A 17,286-nucleotide genomic window follows, 5' to 3' on the forward strand; every position below is an offset into this window, starting at 1 on the left:
CGCTCATTTTTTAAGCGCAGATTATGCAAGCCAACTGGTCAGATGGTAAGTTGGTCAGCTGGTCGCCATGGGCCCCTGGTAAATTGTGGCCATAATTCAGGGAATTAAATTTAAATTTGCCGGGTAACAAAGTATTCAGCACGGGGGCACAGCCCTCTCGATCCTCGACCCCGATTGCCCGGACCGGCAAATAATAGTTCAATTTCTCACGGAATTCATTATTCAGGACTCGGACATAGTTGGCTCCTCCTTCGTCGTCCTTATTTACCATTCTGCAGACCTATTAGCCTGCATACTTGAGTTTGAGACCCTGGCAGCGGCTGCCATTGAAATGACTTTTAAAACTTTTTACAGTTGTAATTATTATAAATAAATGAAGCGCAATTTGGTGGGTTCCCAGGACTTTGCCTTCTTCTCCTCCTACATTTATTTTTGTTCCGTTCAAATGTCCTTGACGTGTGTGTGTGTGTGTGTGTGCGTGACTGTGTGTGGCTCTGTTTGTGTCTGTTTATTATTAACTCGAATGACGACCCAAAAATTTGCTCATTTCCAGAGCTGTCAGAGGACTAGAAAGCAGAGACAGGCAGACTGTCAGAAAGCCAAGGAGAAAGGAGTGGCCAAATCCTGGCCGACACTCAACTACAAATTGGCCGGCAGAACAGACATGTGCAGATGTCCTGCGACAGATTCACAGGCAATTATTCAGATGGGCTTCGGAACCAATTTGCTTGCGGCTCCCGATGATGACATTAATTTCCCCGACCGTAATAATATGTAATAATATTTTTTATGCCCCATATTTATGGCCTCAAGGCTGGACGGCTCGTTGCGTTACGAGCAAAACAGATTTCCACTTTGCATAAATTAAACTGAATTTAATGGTTGACTTGTTTAAATGCTTTCCGGCAGCCCGACACTGTTCGGTTAATGAAATCGAAAAGTTTAGATTCGCAATCTCCCTGGTGCATTGCTTTGATGACTTTTCATTAAATTACGCTTTCCGCATTCCATTTCCCTGACTTAGAGTGAGCGCTAACAAAGTTATAAAAGCAGAATTTTCTATTTTCCACTTTCCATTTGCCATTTCCTCCGCCCCCCTTTTGCTCCTCTGTCTTTCGGGTTCACTGCAGCTTCAGTGACAACAAGAATGTATATCCAGCCATCAGGGGAATCCCCCAGCCAGAACGAACCGAAAGCCAAAAGCCAAAAATTGTCCAAATTGCATTGCCTGACCTTGACTTGGCCAACATGGCTTCCACTTAGCGCCCTGGGAATGTTAATTACTTGGCCATAAAACGGCTAGCAATCTCAATCCGTGTCACAATCAAACTATTTATGCAATGTGCGTGGAGCACGAGGAATCCACAACAATAATGTTGTTCTAGCCGATTTGATTCGAACAACAATTGAGCCACATTCAATCGCAAAGGCAAACAGCTGGCGGGCAATATCACTGGATTGTGGGTTGCAGATGGAGGACTTTTGGCTTCCGAAAAGCAGTGATGAGCAAGTTGTCTGTTTTTTGCCTAGCTAGGATATAAAATATATATTTTTTCAATTTTATTCTGTTATATGCAGGCCGTTTTGTAAATGCAAAGGGATTACTATGGTATAAGTATGGTAAACCAAAATAAACAACTGCTGGAAAGACAACTCTGAACTCTTTTTCCGCCCGAAGCGAAAACAACTGGTAGCAAAGCATTTATTGTAATTCGAAATCAATCAATAGAACCTATAAAAAAGTGAATGGGTAGTCGAGGAGATGCGCCATATACCCGCTTACCCGCATCTGGGAGCAAACAGTTTGTGCCATCCCCATCCCCCTGACTGTTTAATACTTATTTAATCAAGTTAATGTAGTTAAATCAGCTTAAGCAAATATTCCCCAGCAGCAGCGGCTGTCGAACACAATGGCCCCGACCAAGATAAACCGTTGATTCTGGCCTTGGCCAGAAAGCGGGGGGGGGAAAGCGGGCTTTCCACTCTCCCACACATAAACTAATACAGATAAAAGGGCATTCATTACAAAAGACCAAAGCGGCAAAGTTTTTCATCGACGGCGATGTCAGATTTGCGACATCAGCGCAAGGATCTCAGGGGTGCACTGAGAAAAGTTTACGGAACTTTGTTGTTTTAGAATTGTGTTTTATATAAAGGAATGCGACAGAAAGACTAAATAATATTGGTAATATTCTTTGTGAATGAATCATATTTTTACTACACTAAATAATACAAAATAATATTTTTAAACAATGATAGAGATAATATTTTTTTTATTTTTTTAATTGCACGATAAGTAAGTAACTTTTCAAATTCCTTAAGTTTTCTGCTTTTGTTTGTTTAGTAATTTTATAGACCTATTTAAAATGAGTAAACTAATATTATTTAAACGGTTAGAGTGACTAGAATACTCTTTGTTTATAAAGAAATAATTTCCAGTGATATTTTTCGCTGTGCAAAAAAAAAGAGACAAAGGAAAGCGCAAGGAAGGAAGGAGGTTAGCGAGATGGAGGCGGAGAATAGAGACCTGGGACCACGGCCAATGGCCACCGAGTGACCACACAGCCTGGAGTCATTAATATTAAGTAATCGTGAAGGATGCTCTCTGGTGTATAATACGTCCTCCCTCCTCCGATATCAGCCCACCCACTTTTCCTTGGCTTTTCGCCGCCCCCTCGAGCAACCTGTGCTCGGAAGTTCGTGAACCCGCTCATTGACCATGAGTTAACCATGAGTGTTGACTGTGGTCGTAAATTCACCGCCTTCCTCCCGCACCCACTTCATCCCGCACACAAACAGTTATGAAGAGCCATGGGGACAGAGGGGCGTGGCTAGGCCTACTGCCGCCCACTTTCAATGTCTCACAATGGACAGATTAGTGAAGTGCCAAGAGCAAATGGACTTGGGCACCGGGAGCAGGCCAAGGAGCAGGACAAAGGGGAAATGGTCCGCACGGAAGCCAAATGGGGGCTAAATCGAAATCTGGTGGTCAGCAAAGTGATTTCATGAGTGGTAAATCCGAAAATAGGTTCAACAATTGATAGTGTAATTTAATATAACATTTTCTTTTGCCACCACATCTTTTGTAACTTTAAAACTTCAAAGGAAAAGTTAATTAAGTCCGGCAGAGTCATTAAATTGATATCACCCAATTCATGCTTAATTGCTGCAGAAAAAAGAAGCTACCAAATGACTCCAACTTTGCACCTTTGATTAGGTCCACTTCTGCTTTAGCTTCTTCTTCTGTTTTTTTTTTGTTCCTGGCAGTCAGACAGGTAATCTAAAAGTTTTCCATCTTTGAGCCTTACGACCCTTCTGGGAAATTTAGCCCAGCCTGATGGGCTCTCCTTATAAGTGTATGTACGTACGGGGAGCCAAACAAAAAATGGGTTAAATTTATGAGCTTAAGATAATGTGCTGGCCGAAAAAGAGCATCCATGTGGATTTGGTCTTTCTGCTCCTAACCGAAATTCAAATTAAATCAGCTTGGACCTGACCAAAGTTGGGTTCACATTCCTTGAAGCTTTAATTGCACATTAAGCTTAATTAACGAATTCATGGAGGCGACGTGGTCTCCAATGGCCCGAGCCCTCATGATGATGTGATGTCTGCCATTTAGAAACGGTCGAGGTGGCGTGTGGTAATGGAAATAGTTTTTACACATTTGATTAAAATGTTGCAACCCCAAGTTGTCCTCCTCGTTTCAACGTCGCTCTCAACGCCCGGCAATTGTGGCTGTGCAAATTGAGTTTGCGGCAGCTTTGTGTAAATTGTAGCCGGACACTTGGACACGCTTAGCAAATTAAAATGCCACAAAACTGACCGGAGAGAGCGGGGAGCGGCGGCGGCATCTTCATTAAAATTTTGTAGCCCAGCCCAGGGCGTCTTTTCAATGCCCCCTTTAAATAAGATTAAGTAAAAAGCAGCATAAATCCCGAGCTGCAGTTTGCAGTTTGCAGTTGCTAGCAATCCTGGCCAACAAAAGCCGCCTGCCCTTGGCCCCCTGAATGCGAGCGAAACCAAAAAATAAAGAGGGTGGCGGCCAACGGGGCGTATGAGCGTTAAATAAGTGTGTGCAAAGTATCTGCGGCCATGTTGCGCTCATTAAGCGAATTCAGGCCAGGTTGAGGGGGAGAGGAGGGTTTGGTAAGTGCATATTCCACTGGCTGCCTTATATTTCCGAGTCACCTTTTTCTAATACCTTGCAACGTGGGCGGCGACGGGTGCACTTGAGCAAAATGAAGGCAACAAATCCGCACAAATTGCACTCGCAGCGGGGAGTGGAAAGCGGAAAAGCGGGAGTGAGTTGCTGTCAGGCGACATTATTGATTTAAATGCCATAAACACCCAAAAAGTAGCACACACACAGACACACACACCGAAGCTCGCCAAGTGGCACATCCGAAAGATACTTTGAATGTTTTTCAAGATAGCCCGCAAGCGGAAGCTAAAAGCCAAGAAAAACAAACATGCTCCCAAACGGTGTAAAGGTGTGTGTGCTGGCCCACATTAATGTTGGGTTGGTAATATGCCGCACACGTAGACAACTATTAACTAAAAGAGACACCGAGACAGACGGACGCACTAAAGCATACATTTAGGCGCTGATGGCCGGATGTGTGTGTGAGGTTTGATGTGGAATGGTGACATTTTCAGGGGGCAGTGACTGGGGGGAGTTCTTGGGCCTGCAAAAGAAATTTGTAACAGATGCGGGCCAGCTCACAATTGACTTCACAGCGCCCGCGAGTAATTGGACAATGCCGGCAGGCTGAAGGCTGCTTCTGATATTTTCTGTTCCTTATTTTTTTTTGCTTTGTCGCCACCACAAAAGGCGAAAAACGCGCGATCCGCCCGCCCTTTTCTGGGTCGTAATTGCGGGCCCAGATAAGCGCTTTATTACCGATTCACTGGCTTTTATCGCATTTTAATAACTCACGAAAAATGCGCCAAACGACGAGCCGCGGCCCCAAAACAAAGTGTTTACGTTACGTTACGTTATTGGATGAACCAAACACCGAACCGAAACGTTACGTTATATTAGCGGCAAAAGGGAATTTCGCGTTAGCTCTCGCAACTTTCGCCTTTCGCGACCGCCAGCCAAAGCACAACTGACTATAGAACCGCTGGAGGAACTGAACTGAACGCTACGACATCTGCCGCTGGTTTGAATTCGAAAACGAAGTTTCATCGGGTGGCGGCGGCAAAAGAAAAGCCGAAAGCTGGAAAAGCCGAACGACCAATTGCCGAATGCCAATGCAGCTGTGTGGGTTTGGATGGGGTGGTTAGGATGGTAGCAAAATGTGGGTGGCCTTGCTCACTTGCATTCCCAAATTGCTGAAGATGCCGCACGGAAGTGCGTGCGTTGCTGCAGTTCTGCTCGGGTATTATCCCAATGAAAGACTAAGGATTAAATTCGAATATAAGCATTAGGCATGCAGGCGAACGCATGTCTCTTGCTGATTATTGTGCTGATAGAATGGCTTAATAATGCCAAAACGCTAGGCGAATACATTAGGATTTCAAGTATTTCAGGCGTTCAATAATTTGTGGAATTTTTCAGAGAATATACATGAAAGCATAAGCAAACAAAGCATTTCAAAATATCTTCTATGCTTATCCATTGTATATTATTAGCTTAATTTGAAAGATACAATCTTTCATTGCAGAGTTATTGAATAAAAGGATTGTAGGTTAGAAATACATATCAAACACGTACGATTGCTTTTTGTGGGAAAAACAAACAATTTATTAATCCGTGATTTCTGTCATTTTCGCCTTGACTTTTTGCCCATCTATCTGCCATATGCTCGAGGCATTTAGAAATCCCACTGTATCTGGCCTAGGCTGTCATTCCGTTGCGCAAATTAGCCGCCACCCACTCCACCCCCCGGCGGGTTAAGCTGTCTTTTTTTGTGTGGGCTGCTTAGCTAGTTTCAGCTTAGCCAGCTGCCTGTGTGCGTGTGCATCAAATCATTGCCGACTTTTGTGAGCAAATATTTACGACAACTGGCAGCTGCTCATCCCCTCCCCACGCTTTTCCCCCTGCTTCTACACAGAGAACAAATTCAGCCTCAAGGTGTCTTAATTAATTTATATGTTTACAGAAAACACAATTCTCTTGATTATGACTCATCAATTTGTATGATTTTAAGACTAATATTTTGTTTAAACAGCTGATTAAACGTGTCACTTAAAACTTGAGGGCAGTTTAAGTACGTTCACCAGCTTAAAATATACCTAGAGCAGTTCTTCATTAAAAATTTAAAGCAATATGTTTACACTTTAAATTATAGTAGGTTTTAATTTGTAAAATAAATACCTGTTACACGTGTCGTATGAGTGATTTTGATATATTTGCATAGTACATGACAGAGTGAGCCGTAAAATAATTATAAAAGAAATCACTATTATAGCCACTATGACCAGTAACTTTAGCTTCCTAAAAAGTTATCCCTCCCCAGGCGATTTCAAAAATATTTTTTCCAGTTTGCTGTCGCATTTGCCGGGTAAGAGGACACCGAAAAGAAACAAAAGCATGCGTCTAACATCTAACGACGACAACAACCTGTCACGCCAGCTGAGGTACAGCATGGGGGTTTTGGGCACGGGCACGGAAATGGGCACCGAAGGTATGGAGGTATGGCAAAGGGTCCCTTAACAAGGTACCCTGCAGAGAACAATGCGTCTAGGGGGGCGGGGGTCAGCAGCAGAAGCCAGTAACCTGTGGAGAATCAGGAGCCAGAGTTGGAGGAGAGGCTCCACATGAGCTGACACTGGCAGCAGTCGAACAGAGGCCCTGGGATCCCTGGCCGTAATGGCCTCTAAACAAAAGGCGTGCTTGTTTTGGCAACGGCTCACCCTATCGCCCCATCAGGCCATCACCCAATGCCATGTGTACATTTGTCTTTTTGCAAATTAATTTATAAACACAATTGACATTGAGCCGGAATGTAAATATGCCGCTGAGAATGGTTGTTGCCTTGCATTAAAAATTCAAGTCCCACTCTGTCACATCTGCATGCTCGCCACATGTGTGCGTGAGCCTTTGGGTGTGTGTGTGTGTGTGTGTGTGGAGTGTCTGTGTGTGCGTGACTCTCCCCCGTATGTGTGAGTTGTTTGTCTTTTGCCATGGCCTGGCATTTATATTTCCCTCCAGGAAACGGCAACAAAGTTGCGAAATGCCAAGCTGACGTTGCACTTAAGGAAATGGGCCAACACAAATATTGCTGAAATAGAGGACAGTTGGTGGGTGGCGCCGCCTAGGGAAATTCCAATATTAGTTATGACCTTCAAGTGGGCGACTTTTCAAATAAATAATTTAATATATTGCTAATTGAGCAGGGAAACCCATCATGAAGTTGGAGTTCCTTAGAGTAGAAACGACTTGATGGCCAAGTAGGCAACCCCAGTAGGTAAATACTCGTTCGCAAGAAATTGAAGAGTAAAATATAATGATTAGAAAACTATACAAAAGTTAACGAAAAAGACCAAAATTAAAATGATATTAAAAAAATATATACTAAAAACATTAACAAAATTAAGTTTTAATGATGTTTTTAATTCCACTTCAAAGACCATGAATCATAGTCTTTGTTTAAATATTTTGAATATTTTTTATTTGTGTATGCACTTGGGAAAGAAAAAGGAAAAATTCGAACTTCCAGTTGCCCAAACTTGGCTAAACGGTTATTAACTTTCCAACGAAAATACAGCCATAGTCATGTAGTTAGTATGTTTGCACCGAAGGAAATGGTTGAAAGTGTTTGGGGCCAGTGACAAACCGAGCACTTTTAGCTGGAGAACCACGACAACAAGTTGTCGTTGACTTACAAACTGATTTGCAATTTCATAAAAAGCTTGGCTTTCACACAAAGGCCACCGAATACATGGGCTGGGTATTTCAGTTCTACCGATGTATATACAGAGGTATGCACTGAAAAGCGAAAGCACCGAAACAAAAGCTAAACAAAACTTTTGTTTGTCCTCTCATCGGGCAGAAAGGCAGAAAACTGCTGACTGACTTGGCTGAAATTTGTCGACCAGGCCTAAGCCACAGAGTCTCCCTTCATCTGGTGACCTTTTTCGGCTGGCAAAAATTGTAAAACTCATTTACATAACAATTACCGCTTGACACGGCGATGTTGCCCACCCCCTTTCCCCACTTTTTCCCCCCTCACCGAAACAAAACTCTACATTGGGTAATACTTTGAAGTCGGGACCCAACTATATCTATTGTTTGTTGTTGTTACCCCGATGTTGTGGTGGCTCACATGTTGTCCCTTTCCGTTTGTCTTTCTGTCCCACTCCCCCGCTGGTGGCGCCACCTGCCGGCACTAGCGGGACTGACATTTTATTTAGATTGCTTTGCATTTTCAACTTTTCTCCGTTTTCCAACCGCCAACTGCGTGCAGTTGTCGTTACACAAAGAGAAAATATGAAATTATGAGTAAAAATAGTAAGTATTTGTTTATTAAATATCTTTTTAATAATTTTTTTGCTTAATGACCTTAAATGTAGATCAATTGGGTTTTATAAAGTACCATATATTATTATTTTTTAAAATTATAACTAAATTTTTAGCAGTGAAAATTATAGTTATCCCAACGGTTTTGAAAATTTCAGTTATTTTTTCTGTGTATGTGGCTAGACTTCCCCCGACCATAAAACTTGTTGGCTTTAAGTTCCCCGCACTTCACTTTCATTATGTGTCAGTTGCATTGTCTTGACTTTTTCGCATATATTTTCACGAGTTTTTCTCGACCCCGGTGGATTTTTATGTTCGTGATGCGGTTCCGCCTCGGTTATACGTGGGTTATGTGACACAGGGAGCTGTTGTGCTGAACTCTAGACACTGATTAGCCGAAGCACTTACAATTTCATCCAAAGTGTTCGTCGGCTCCTTCATACCATGACGTTAGAGATTCATCCAATCTGCCGGCGAGAGAAAGCAAACAAAGAAGAAGTCAGAATCAGCAAACAGACAAACAAATAATCATTAAATATCAGATGTACAAATGGGGGAGGTGATGTTTTGAGGGGCGTCGATATACAAGTGTCTGCACCCGAGAAGGTGGGCTACTCCTGCCGGGCTGCCTGCGAATGCGAATGTGTGACTTTGGCAAATATATTTAACGAAACCAGACAAACAGACAATTTAAATTTGTATTTTCAACAATTTTCTGTGGCCTCCTTCTGTTGGCACCGTTCCCTTGTAAAGGGCATAAAAACCAAAGGAGGCTTTTGTCAACGATTAAGGATATTTTAAAAATGTTATTTTTAGAAACATTAGGCGCTGACAGCTGAAATGTTCCAAAAATATTTATTTGTATATTGATTTTAAATATTATATTCGCTTAGCTTACATCCCCCTAAAATTACAAGTAATTATAAAAAATTTAATTTATTCTTACATAACGTTTTTTCTCTAAACGAACTTAAGGCTTTAGAAGTCCTGCTAACTATCTATACATTGTAGTTGGAAGCCAAGCTTCTCAAGTTTCAAAAAAGAAATATAGCCTTTGATATGAATTCCAGTTAAAACGAAATTTTATTGAAAGTATCGCTAATGTATTTTGCTCACGCCTGGAAAGTGTACTTTACGTTTCGCCACGATAAAATTGCGTTTTTAGGAGGAGGTGGAAATGGGGGTTAGCAGGTTTGTGGTTGCCAACAATGCCAACCCACAGGGACTTCGCCTCATACTGTGGCACCTGAACATATATGCACACAAAAGGCAGTCTTATCAATTTCAAGCATTTTGCCGTAAAAATATTAAAAAAAATAATTTGCCTTTTCTTCATGCAACATATTTGGGATATATGTAGATAGGACGGGGAGAAAGGCAGCCCGATGCCCAATTCCTTTCAACGCACCCATCTCTCATTCAACGCAAATTCACTCTTTTTATGTGACTTATTTAGTTCAACAATGAAGAAAAAAGCGAGGGACACAAAGGCACTGGGGGAAAGAAGTTCATTCTTATTAAAATCATGACACACACAGCGAAGCTCGCAGTCATTTGCATTTTCCAACCATGGCTCCATGACTCGGCCTAGGAATTTTCCGTTCTTCTGTTTCGTAAGTTGATTGCCACATAAATTTCAAGTAATCTAATAAAATTTGAATTGTCGTCGACTCCTGTTCTTGGCCCAAATGTGAAAAGTGAACTGGCAGCCGCAAAAGCCAGTAACGCCAGTCATCTTCAATGAGTACTATCCAGAACAAGAATAAGAGGGGAGACGATTTTAAATGGAAGTGATTAAGTTGAAACCAGAAAAAATTTCAAACTTAAAAAATAAAAATAAATAAAAAATATATTCTTAAATGTTATTAAACCAATTAAAGCCCAATCATATTGAAGTGAAATAATAATTAAACTTGATAGGAAGTGTCAATTAAATATAATCACAAAAACTGGCACATAATTCTTTACCCTTTTATCTATACCTCCTTTCCTAATTTAATTTTTTATAAACAATTATATTATTCGTACCCCAAAAAGTATTCTTCTTCACTAACGCATCTCTAACAAAAATCGCAATCCTGTTTGAAATGCTGATGGAGTTTCAACTTTGAACGGGCGATAAGCTAATCAAATTAATTCAACTTAAAAAACTTGGCAAGCGAATTTGCAACAAATTAATGTTATTTCATGGCTTCTTAAACTTGACACTGCGGTAACTACCAGCACCCCCCTCACCTACCCTCCCCTTCATCGCCCCTTTGTCAGCTCACTTCAAAGTAATTCATTTCTGATTGGAAGTTTCCTGTCAGCAATTTTACTTTTTCCTCCACAGCCACTGCCACTTTTCACTTTCCACTTTTTTGTGAGAGCGAAAACTTTTCTGCATGGCTTAAAGTGGAAGCGTTTATGGATGGATGTGTGTTGAGTTCGAGCCAGTTCGAGTTTCCACACATTTCACCCCGGCGAACAATAAACTTGGAAGAAATATACTCCTCGAACGGCGGAGAGAACATTTTCCAGTTTGTTGATCGGAATCTCCGGGGGGCCCCAGATCGAAGGCTGCTATCGTGAAATCCCATATCCATGGGTATTTGTAGGCAAATTGCCCGCATTTTGTTGCCCCCTCGAGTGCGAGTATCTGCTAGGATATTTGTAAACTTTTTCTGTTGATACTTTGCAACTGGGGAACGCGCCAAAGTTAATCTCGGTTAGACGAAGTTCTCAGTTCTGTGTTTCGGTTAAAGGCATTTGATTGATTTTCTCCTCTTCCGCAACCTGGATTGAGTTCGAAAGGCAAACACTTTAGCTTGGGGGAGCATCGCTGCTTTCCCAGTCACTTGGCAATTCGATCGAATGCAGTTTGCATGTTTGATGACAGCTCTAAAGGGTTCTGTATTTTCCTCCCGGAATTCGATAGCCGAAAGTTTTTTGCATACGCTCGCAACACCTTTTCCAGCGCCATAAACAGAACGTGTCAAATGCACGAGAATCCAAATTCTCACATAACCAGCCAAATAAAAATGTGAGGGCGGTGCATGCACAAGCTATAGAGAAATCTGTACAACCGTATTCATATATTTTTTCACATGTGTAGATTTCAGCAGAAACCAGGAAAAAGCAAAGCGAAACGAACCAAAGTAAATTGGCTGCATATGTACAATAAATTTCTTTAGTGAAATGGAGACAAATTTGGCAGGCAGTCGATCAAAATAAATAGTCACTAAAGCGTTTAAAAGAATATTGATTTGCCAAATCAGTATAGAGTAATTTATTCATTCTAAAATATTACCAATGTAAGCATTTTAAACGTTTTTATATCAAGCTTTTAAACGAAAACATTATTTAAATAGTTTACGATGTCCTTAAAATGAATAATTTAACAGTAATACAGGCATAAGAGCATTATAAATAAATTAACATAATTTATTCAACAAATGACCAATGAGAAACAATTAGTTTCAAAAACAAATAAATGGATGCTAATTACTTTGGGTTGCTTCAGCCCTAATATGATAAACTTACATAAATTATTAAAAGTTATTCAAATTGAAAACAAGGGAAATCTCTAGACATTTTATTTATCTCTCAAATCAGTCATTATTGCGTTTGGCGCTTAGCAGTTTAGTAAATGACTTTGTTAAATGACGTTAGCCGTATAATTTGGAAACGCCAAACACGTTTTGATTGGACCAATACGACAGAGCATTTAATGCAATTATCGATTTGGCAGTGAATATACATTTGGGACAAAGGTAAACACACATTCGCATGCAAATCCCGGGAGAATGTTTACCCTGAAACAACAGAGCCGATCCCAACCGCATTTAGAAGCCTTGCAAAAATATCAACATCAAAACAAATTCAATAAATGTGTAATTTACAGCAGTTTTAATTATTCGGCGAACCAAAGGGGAGGAGAATTGGGAGGCACTAAACAATAAACAATAAACAATGCGGATCCTGATTAGAGAAGCGTGAACCCATTCAAAATTTTGGAAAGGATAAAGCGCGTGTTTTATTTGAATTCGGTTTTTGGTATCAAATTCATTTGCGACTTTTTCATTTAGTTGGTTTCGGTTTCGGTTTCGGGTCTCTGTGGTATCATATCACATGAACTTGCACTTCCGCTCATCGGGGTTTTACATAAACTAAGGCAAAACTGCACAATGCAATTTTAATGAGAATTAATCTTTCAGGCCTAAGTGTGGCAAATTGAATTGGGAAATATTGGGTTGTGGCTGGGGGGGGGGGGGGGGGGGGGGGGGGCCCGGGGGAATGGAAAATGGAACATTGCGTCCCGCCAATAGACATGTTCCAGTTGTTGTCGTTATGGTTGTTGTGGCTGTTGCACATTTGCCAAGTGCCCCCGGGGGGCAGAGGCTTTATCCACACACAATATGCCAAACAAGTGCATATGTGTGGGCATTTGGCAAATGTTCAGCGAGAGCGCGAAAATAACACCTGCCGGCTGCAAACTAATTAAAATCATTGCGGGCATTTTGATGAGGCGCCAGTCATTAAATCTTGTTGTGAAAATTGCCTAAAATTGGAAACTAGAAATATTCAAATGGCTTTTGGCAGACCCATTTCGCAAGTTAATCATCTTTTATAGGTATATAAATAATAAATATTCAAATGGCTCCTTGCAGGCTCTTTTCGCAAGTTTAATCATCTTTTAAATTTATTTACAAACAGAATTCATACACTCATAAAAAAAATCGCCATTGATTCAACAAATTCGCCATTGATTCAAGAAAATCGCCTATGATTTTCAGCCAACGGCGATTCGCCATTAATAATGGGAAATAATTTTCTTGAATTTACGGTTTCGCCTTTCTAAAAATCATTACCAATTTTTCTGAATTTTACGGCAAAAAACCCTAAAATTAAGAAAAATGTTCTTAAAAATAGAAAAATAAAAGTATATTTGTTTATAACCTTTTTTTTAATTTTGTCCGACTGATTTTTTTATCACTTTTGCATTTAGGTTAGTTAACTAAGAGGAAACCTTTCATGTTTTAGTGACAATCATAAACATTTTTATTTATTTATTTATTTATTTAATTTAAATTCAAATTTATTATAAATGTTTATTAATTACAATGCATTTTAAGTACAGAAAAAACTTTTTGTAAACATATAAAAGACTTAAGGAAAAATTCTTACCTCGACCTGAACTCGAACTCGCGACCGCTCACACCATAGACAGACATCTTAACCACTCGGCCACGCGTGCTTCTTGCAATGCAATGGCTTAAGATGCCTAAAGTGTTAACGGTCGTATTATTGGTATACCAATTACAATTACTTTAATTAAATCTTGTTAACAACAGTTTTAACAATTTAGTGAATGGAAAACCAAAACAAAAGATTTTTTATACGGAAAAAAAAAAACAATAACTATTAAAAAAAAAAATCAGACTCGTCCCTGCGTGAAGTCGAACCGCGGTTTCCGCGGCGACTTTTGTACACATGTTTAGTGTCCGAACGCCTCTAACAGCTAGGCCACCATACTAGAACACTAAAAAATTACACAACTTTCCTAAAAAATAGGTATTTATTTTCTAGAATCAAAGGCGATTTCGCCATTAACTCAAGAAAAAAGTCCGGAAAATATTGCCATTAATCCAAGAAAATATCGCCATTAATCCAAAACTTAAGAAAATTTTTCTATAATCTAGAAAAATTTTCTTAATTCAATGGCGATTTGAAATCACGGGCGATTTTCTAAAATTAAGGGCGATTTTTTTTCGGAGTGTATACATTTTTGAACGGTACGGGCAAAAACTAGGCATGAATAACTAATTTACATTCTCTAGATAAAAACTCTTTAGGTCTGCTTAATTGCAACCGACGAATCTAATGTATCTTTGTCCAACGTCTACTGCTGTGACATTTGCAACCTCAGCATTGGCCAAAATAATTACCTAACCAGCTAAACAGAATAATTGCAACATTAGAGACTCTGCCAACTAATTATCTTTAGTGCAGGCGATTTCATCAGCTCATATGGGGGCAACACGACATCACGTTTCGTTTTGATAAAGCCTGGCCCCATGTTTCTGTATCTGCGATTGATATCTGTATCTTCAATGGCTATCTCTTGGCCACAAAGAGACTTACGCTTGGCCAAACAACAATCGGAATTATCCAGCGGGGGTGGAAAGAGGAAAAGAACAGGCACATCTCAATTATTTGCGTGTTGAGTGTGCGGTTAAGGCAACAAAATGCCAGAAATGGCAGAGGAAAGGTAATTAGCAGTCACCTCAATGTGGCAATCATTTGAGCTAAGCACTTCGATGCGATGTCATTAAGACAGGACTCAATCCTGGGCCAAAAGGACCACAAATTATGGCAGTCTGTGGCGTTCTGAATGAGTTGTTTTTCGGCAAGGGGGGTTTCCGATTCCGCTTGAACGGGGCTCATAAATCAATAGCCAATGACAGCTTTGTCAATGAATCGGCGGATGATTGAATGAGCATACGCCACCACGTCCATCACGGCGTATACGCAACGCTTCGTTTGCCTCGAAGGTCATCAGTAAGTGGTGGGCTACCCAAAAAGAGCTCAGCTCGAAACGCTTTTCTGTTTCAACGCGTCTCACATTCAAAAGCAATTTTCAAGCAGAGCAAAACTCTCTTGGAAAATCATTTTCGCTGCCCCGAATTCCAGGCCACATTTTGTGGCAATTTGTTCAATTACTCGAGCTCAGACATCGATTTGGTTTATTAAAAAGAGCCGAAAGCCCAGACAAAGTCAGTCGAACAAAAAGAAAACCCGAAAACTACAGGCTTTCAATGCCTGGCATTTTCGCATGGCCAGCAAATTCGGCGGAAAACATTTTCAATTTAATTAAACAAAAACAAAGCAGAAAAATGTTGTTTCGAGCAAACTTTTTATGTACTTATGAGGGGTGATTTGGGGCGTTGAAAAAGGGATGATGGCACGATGATGACAGCCCAAAAATGTGCGTTGGCCATCTTCAAATAATTATGCAAAAATCGTTGGCAAATGAAAATTGAATTTGTTTTGTCCGCAACTTTAGAAAAGATAAAAACCCAAAACTAGGTAACTTTTGGCATAAACAATGGTCAGCATACAAATATACATATTTGTGTTATTTAATTGCCCAGATAAACCTGGAATGATAAAGACAAGCAGATAAAAGTCATGAAAACGAAACAATTCAAATTTAATTTCTGGAAAGTTTCGTGAAGCGATGAAAACAATGGCAATTTAATTGCAATATAATTGCAGAATGCTGGCTTAATGGTTGGAAGTTTAAAATTTGTTAAATATTCATGAACTTTTTGTGTTGAACCATCTAAAATGTTTTATTAATTTTAATGCATATTTTTTAGCAGATATCTTTTGTGTAGCTCATACATTTTACATGCTCTTCCCGAGTCATTAGGCAGTAAATTGCTCTCAAATTACGAGTATTCCACTTCTAATCCGATAGTAAATTATCCTGAAATGTGCTTGTGCAAATGGCACACTAGAAATAGGCAACCCACCACACATTTGTATGCCCCCGCCCCCTTTGCACCTTCGCTCCGACATTAGCTGACAATAAAATATGTAAATGGCTGCCGAATAAATCGCAGCAACTTCTGACACGCCAAAAAAGGAGGAAAAAGGGGGTATTTTCGGGCTTTTCCGGGGAGTGGTAAGAGGAGATCAGGCTGGCAGACAAGAGTCAAACAAGCAGAAACCGAGCGACATTTTCGTAATGCGAAAAGGTAACAGACGAAATCCATCAGTCCATAACGAAAGCCCCGTTGTGAGTGTGTGTGTGTGTGTGTGTGTCTGGAATCCCGCTCCGCCCCCCGCAAACTACCGCCCCAAATGATGAGTTGCGATTACACACATAAATACGCAATTCGCTTAAGTACGTTGGAAGGGGAAGGCAGGGGTTTGGATGAGGAGGGGGAGCGGAAGAGTTGCGGTCTCTTTCCGCCATGTGCGTCATGGCCCGGCTTCTGTTACCACTTATCCACACGGCCACTCACACAGTTGCGGTTAAATCGAAAGTTGTATTATTATATTACAACCCTAGACATCTTTTAAAAAAATAATATGAGAAGTGCCCCTCTAAAACGTACCTTATATTAGGAGATTACAAAAATATTTTAAACTACTTAAGGTCTTTGTAATACTTTGCTTTAAATAAAAATATTATAATTTGACTTAGATTTAAAAAAAAATAATTATTTTAATCAATTCATAACTTAGTCATAAAAGCATAGTTATTGTAATTAAATTCACTTAAATTAAAAACGTAAAAGCATTTGGAGAAAAATCCAGTTAGGGCAGTCCTTATGCAAAAACCCGCTGAATTTTGCATCACTATTCTTTCGCCGGCATCTGTATTTATTAGCAATTCAATGTGGAAAAGCGCCGTTACACACACACAACGACAGACAGCGAACACAGCCCCACCCACACATGGACACACACAACAATGGCAACAATAATGCGAATTGATGAAGCGTGAAGGATTTCGGAGGCAATTTTCAGGAGAGGATTGCGCCTGCATATCATCACTCTGCACACGCACAGATTAGGTTGGGTCGAGGGCAGGGCCTCCCCTCCGGAAAAGGGGGCGGGGAAAAGGGGTCCAGACTTATCATATGTGAACATCACTGAACGCGCCCTAAAGGGATTAAGTACCCGCCCCGTTGCCACTTCCTTTGTTTGCCATCGTCCTGCGGGGGCTATTTTAATTTTAAATTACAATTACGTTTTAATGATATTTAAATTGGCATTGAAGTAAATCACGCCTGAATGGGCAAGAAAATTAATAACACGATAATAAAGGA

At 40.4% G+C, this 17,286-nt stretch overlaps 1 protein-coding gene across 1 annotated transcript in view; it reads right to left on the bottom strand.

The window, feature by feature from the left end:
• Window positions 1-17,286, bottom strand: part of ASPP (Ankyrin-repeat, SH3-domain, and Proline-rich-region containing Protein) — a 36,286-nt gene that overhangs the window by 13,512 nt on the left and 5,488 nt on the right. Inside the window, exon 2 of the mRNA XM_044393096.1 lies at window positions 8,873-8,931. Within this exon, the coding sequence (XP_044249031.1) occupies window positions 8,873-8,905 (33 nt within the window). The 5' untranslated portion in view covers window positions 8,906-8,931. The remainder of the gene's footprint in view (window positions 1-8,872; window positions 8,932-17,286) is intronic.

Source organism: Drosophila takahashii, chromosome 2R, assembly GCF_030179915.1.
Source record: "Drosophila takahashii strain IR98-3 E-12201 chromosome 2R, DtakHiC1v2, whole genome shotgun sequence".
NCBI lineage: Eukaryota > Metazoa > Arthropoda > Insecta > Diptera > Drosophilidae > Drosophila > Drosophila takahashii.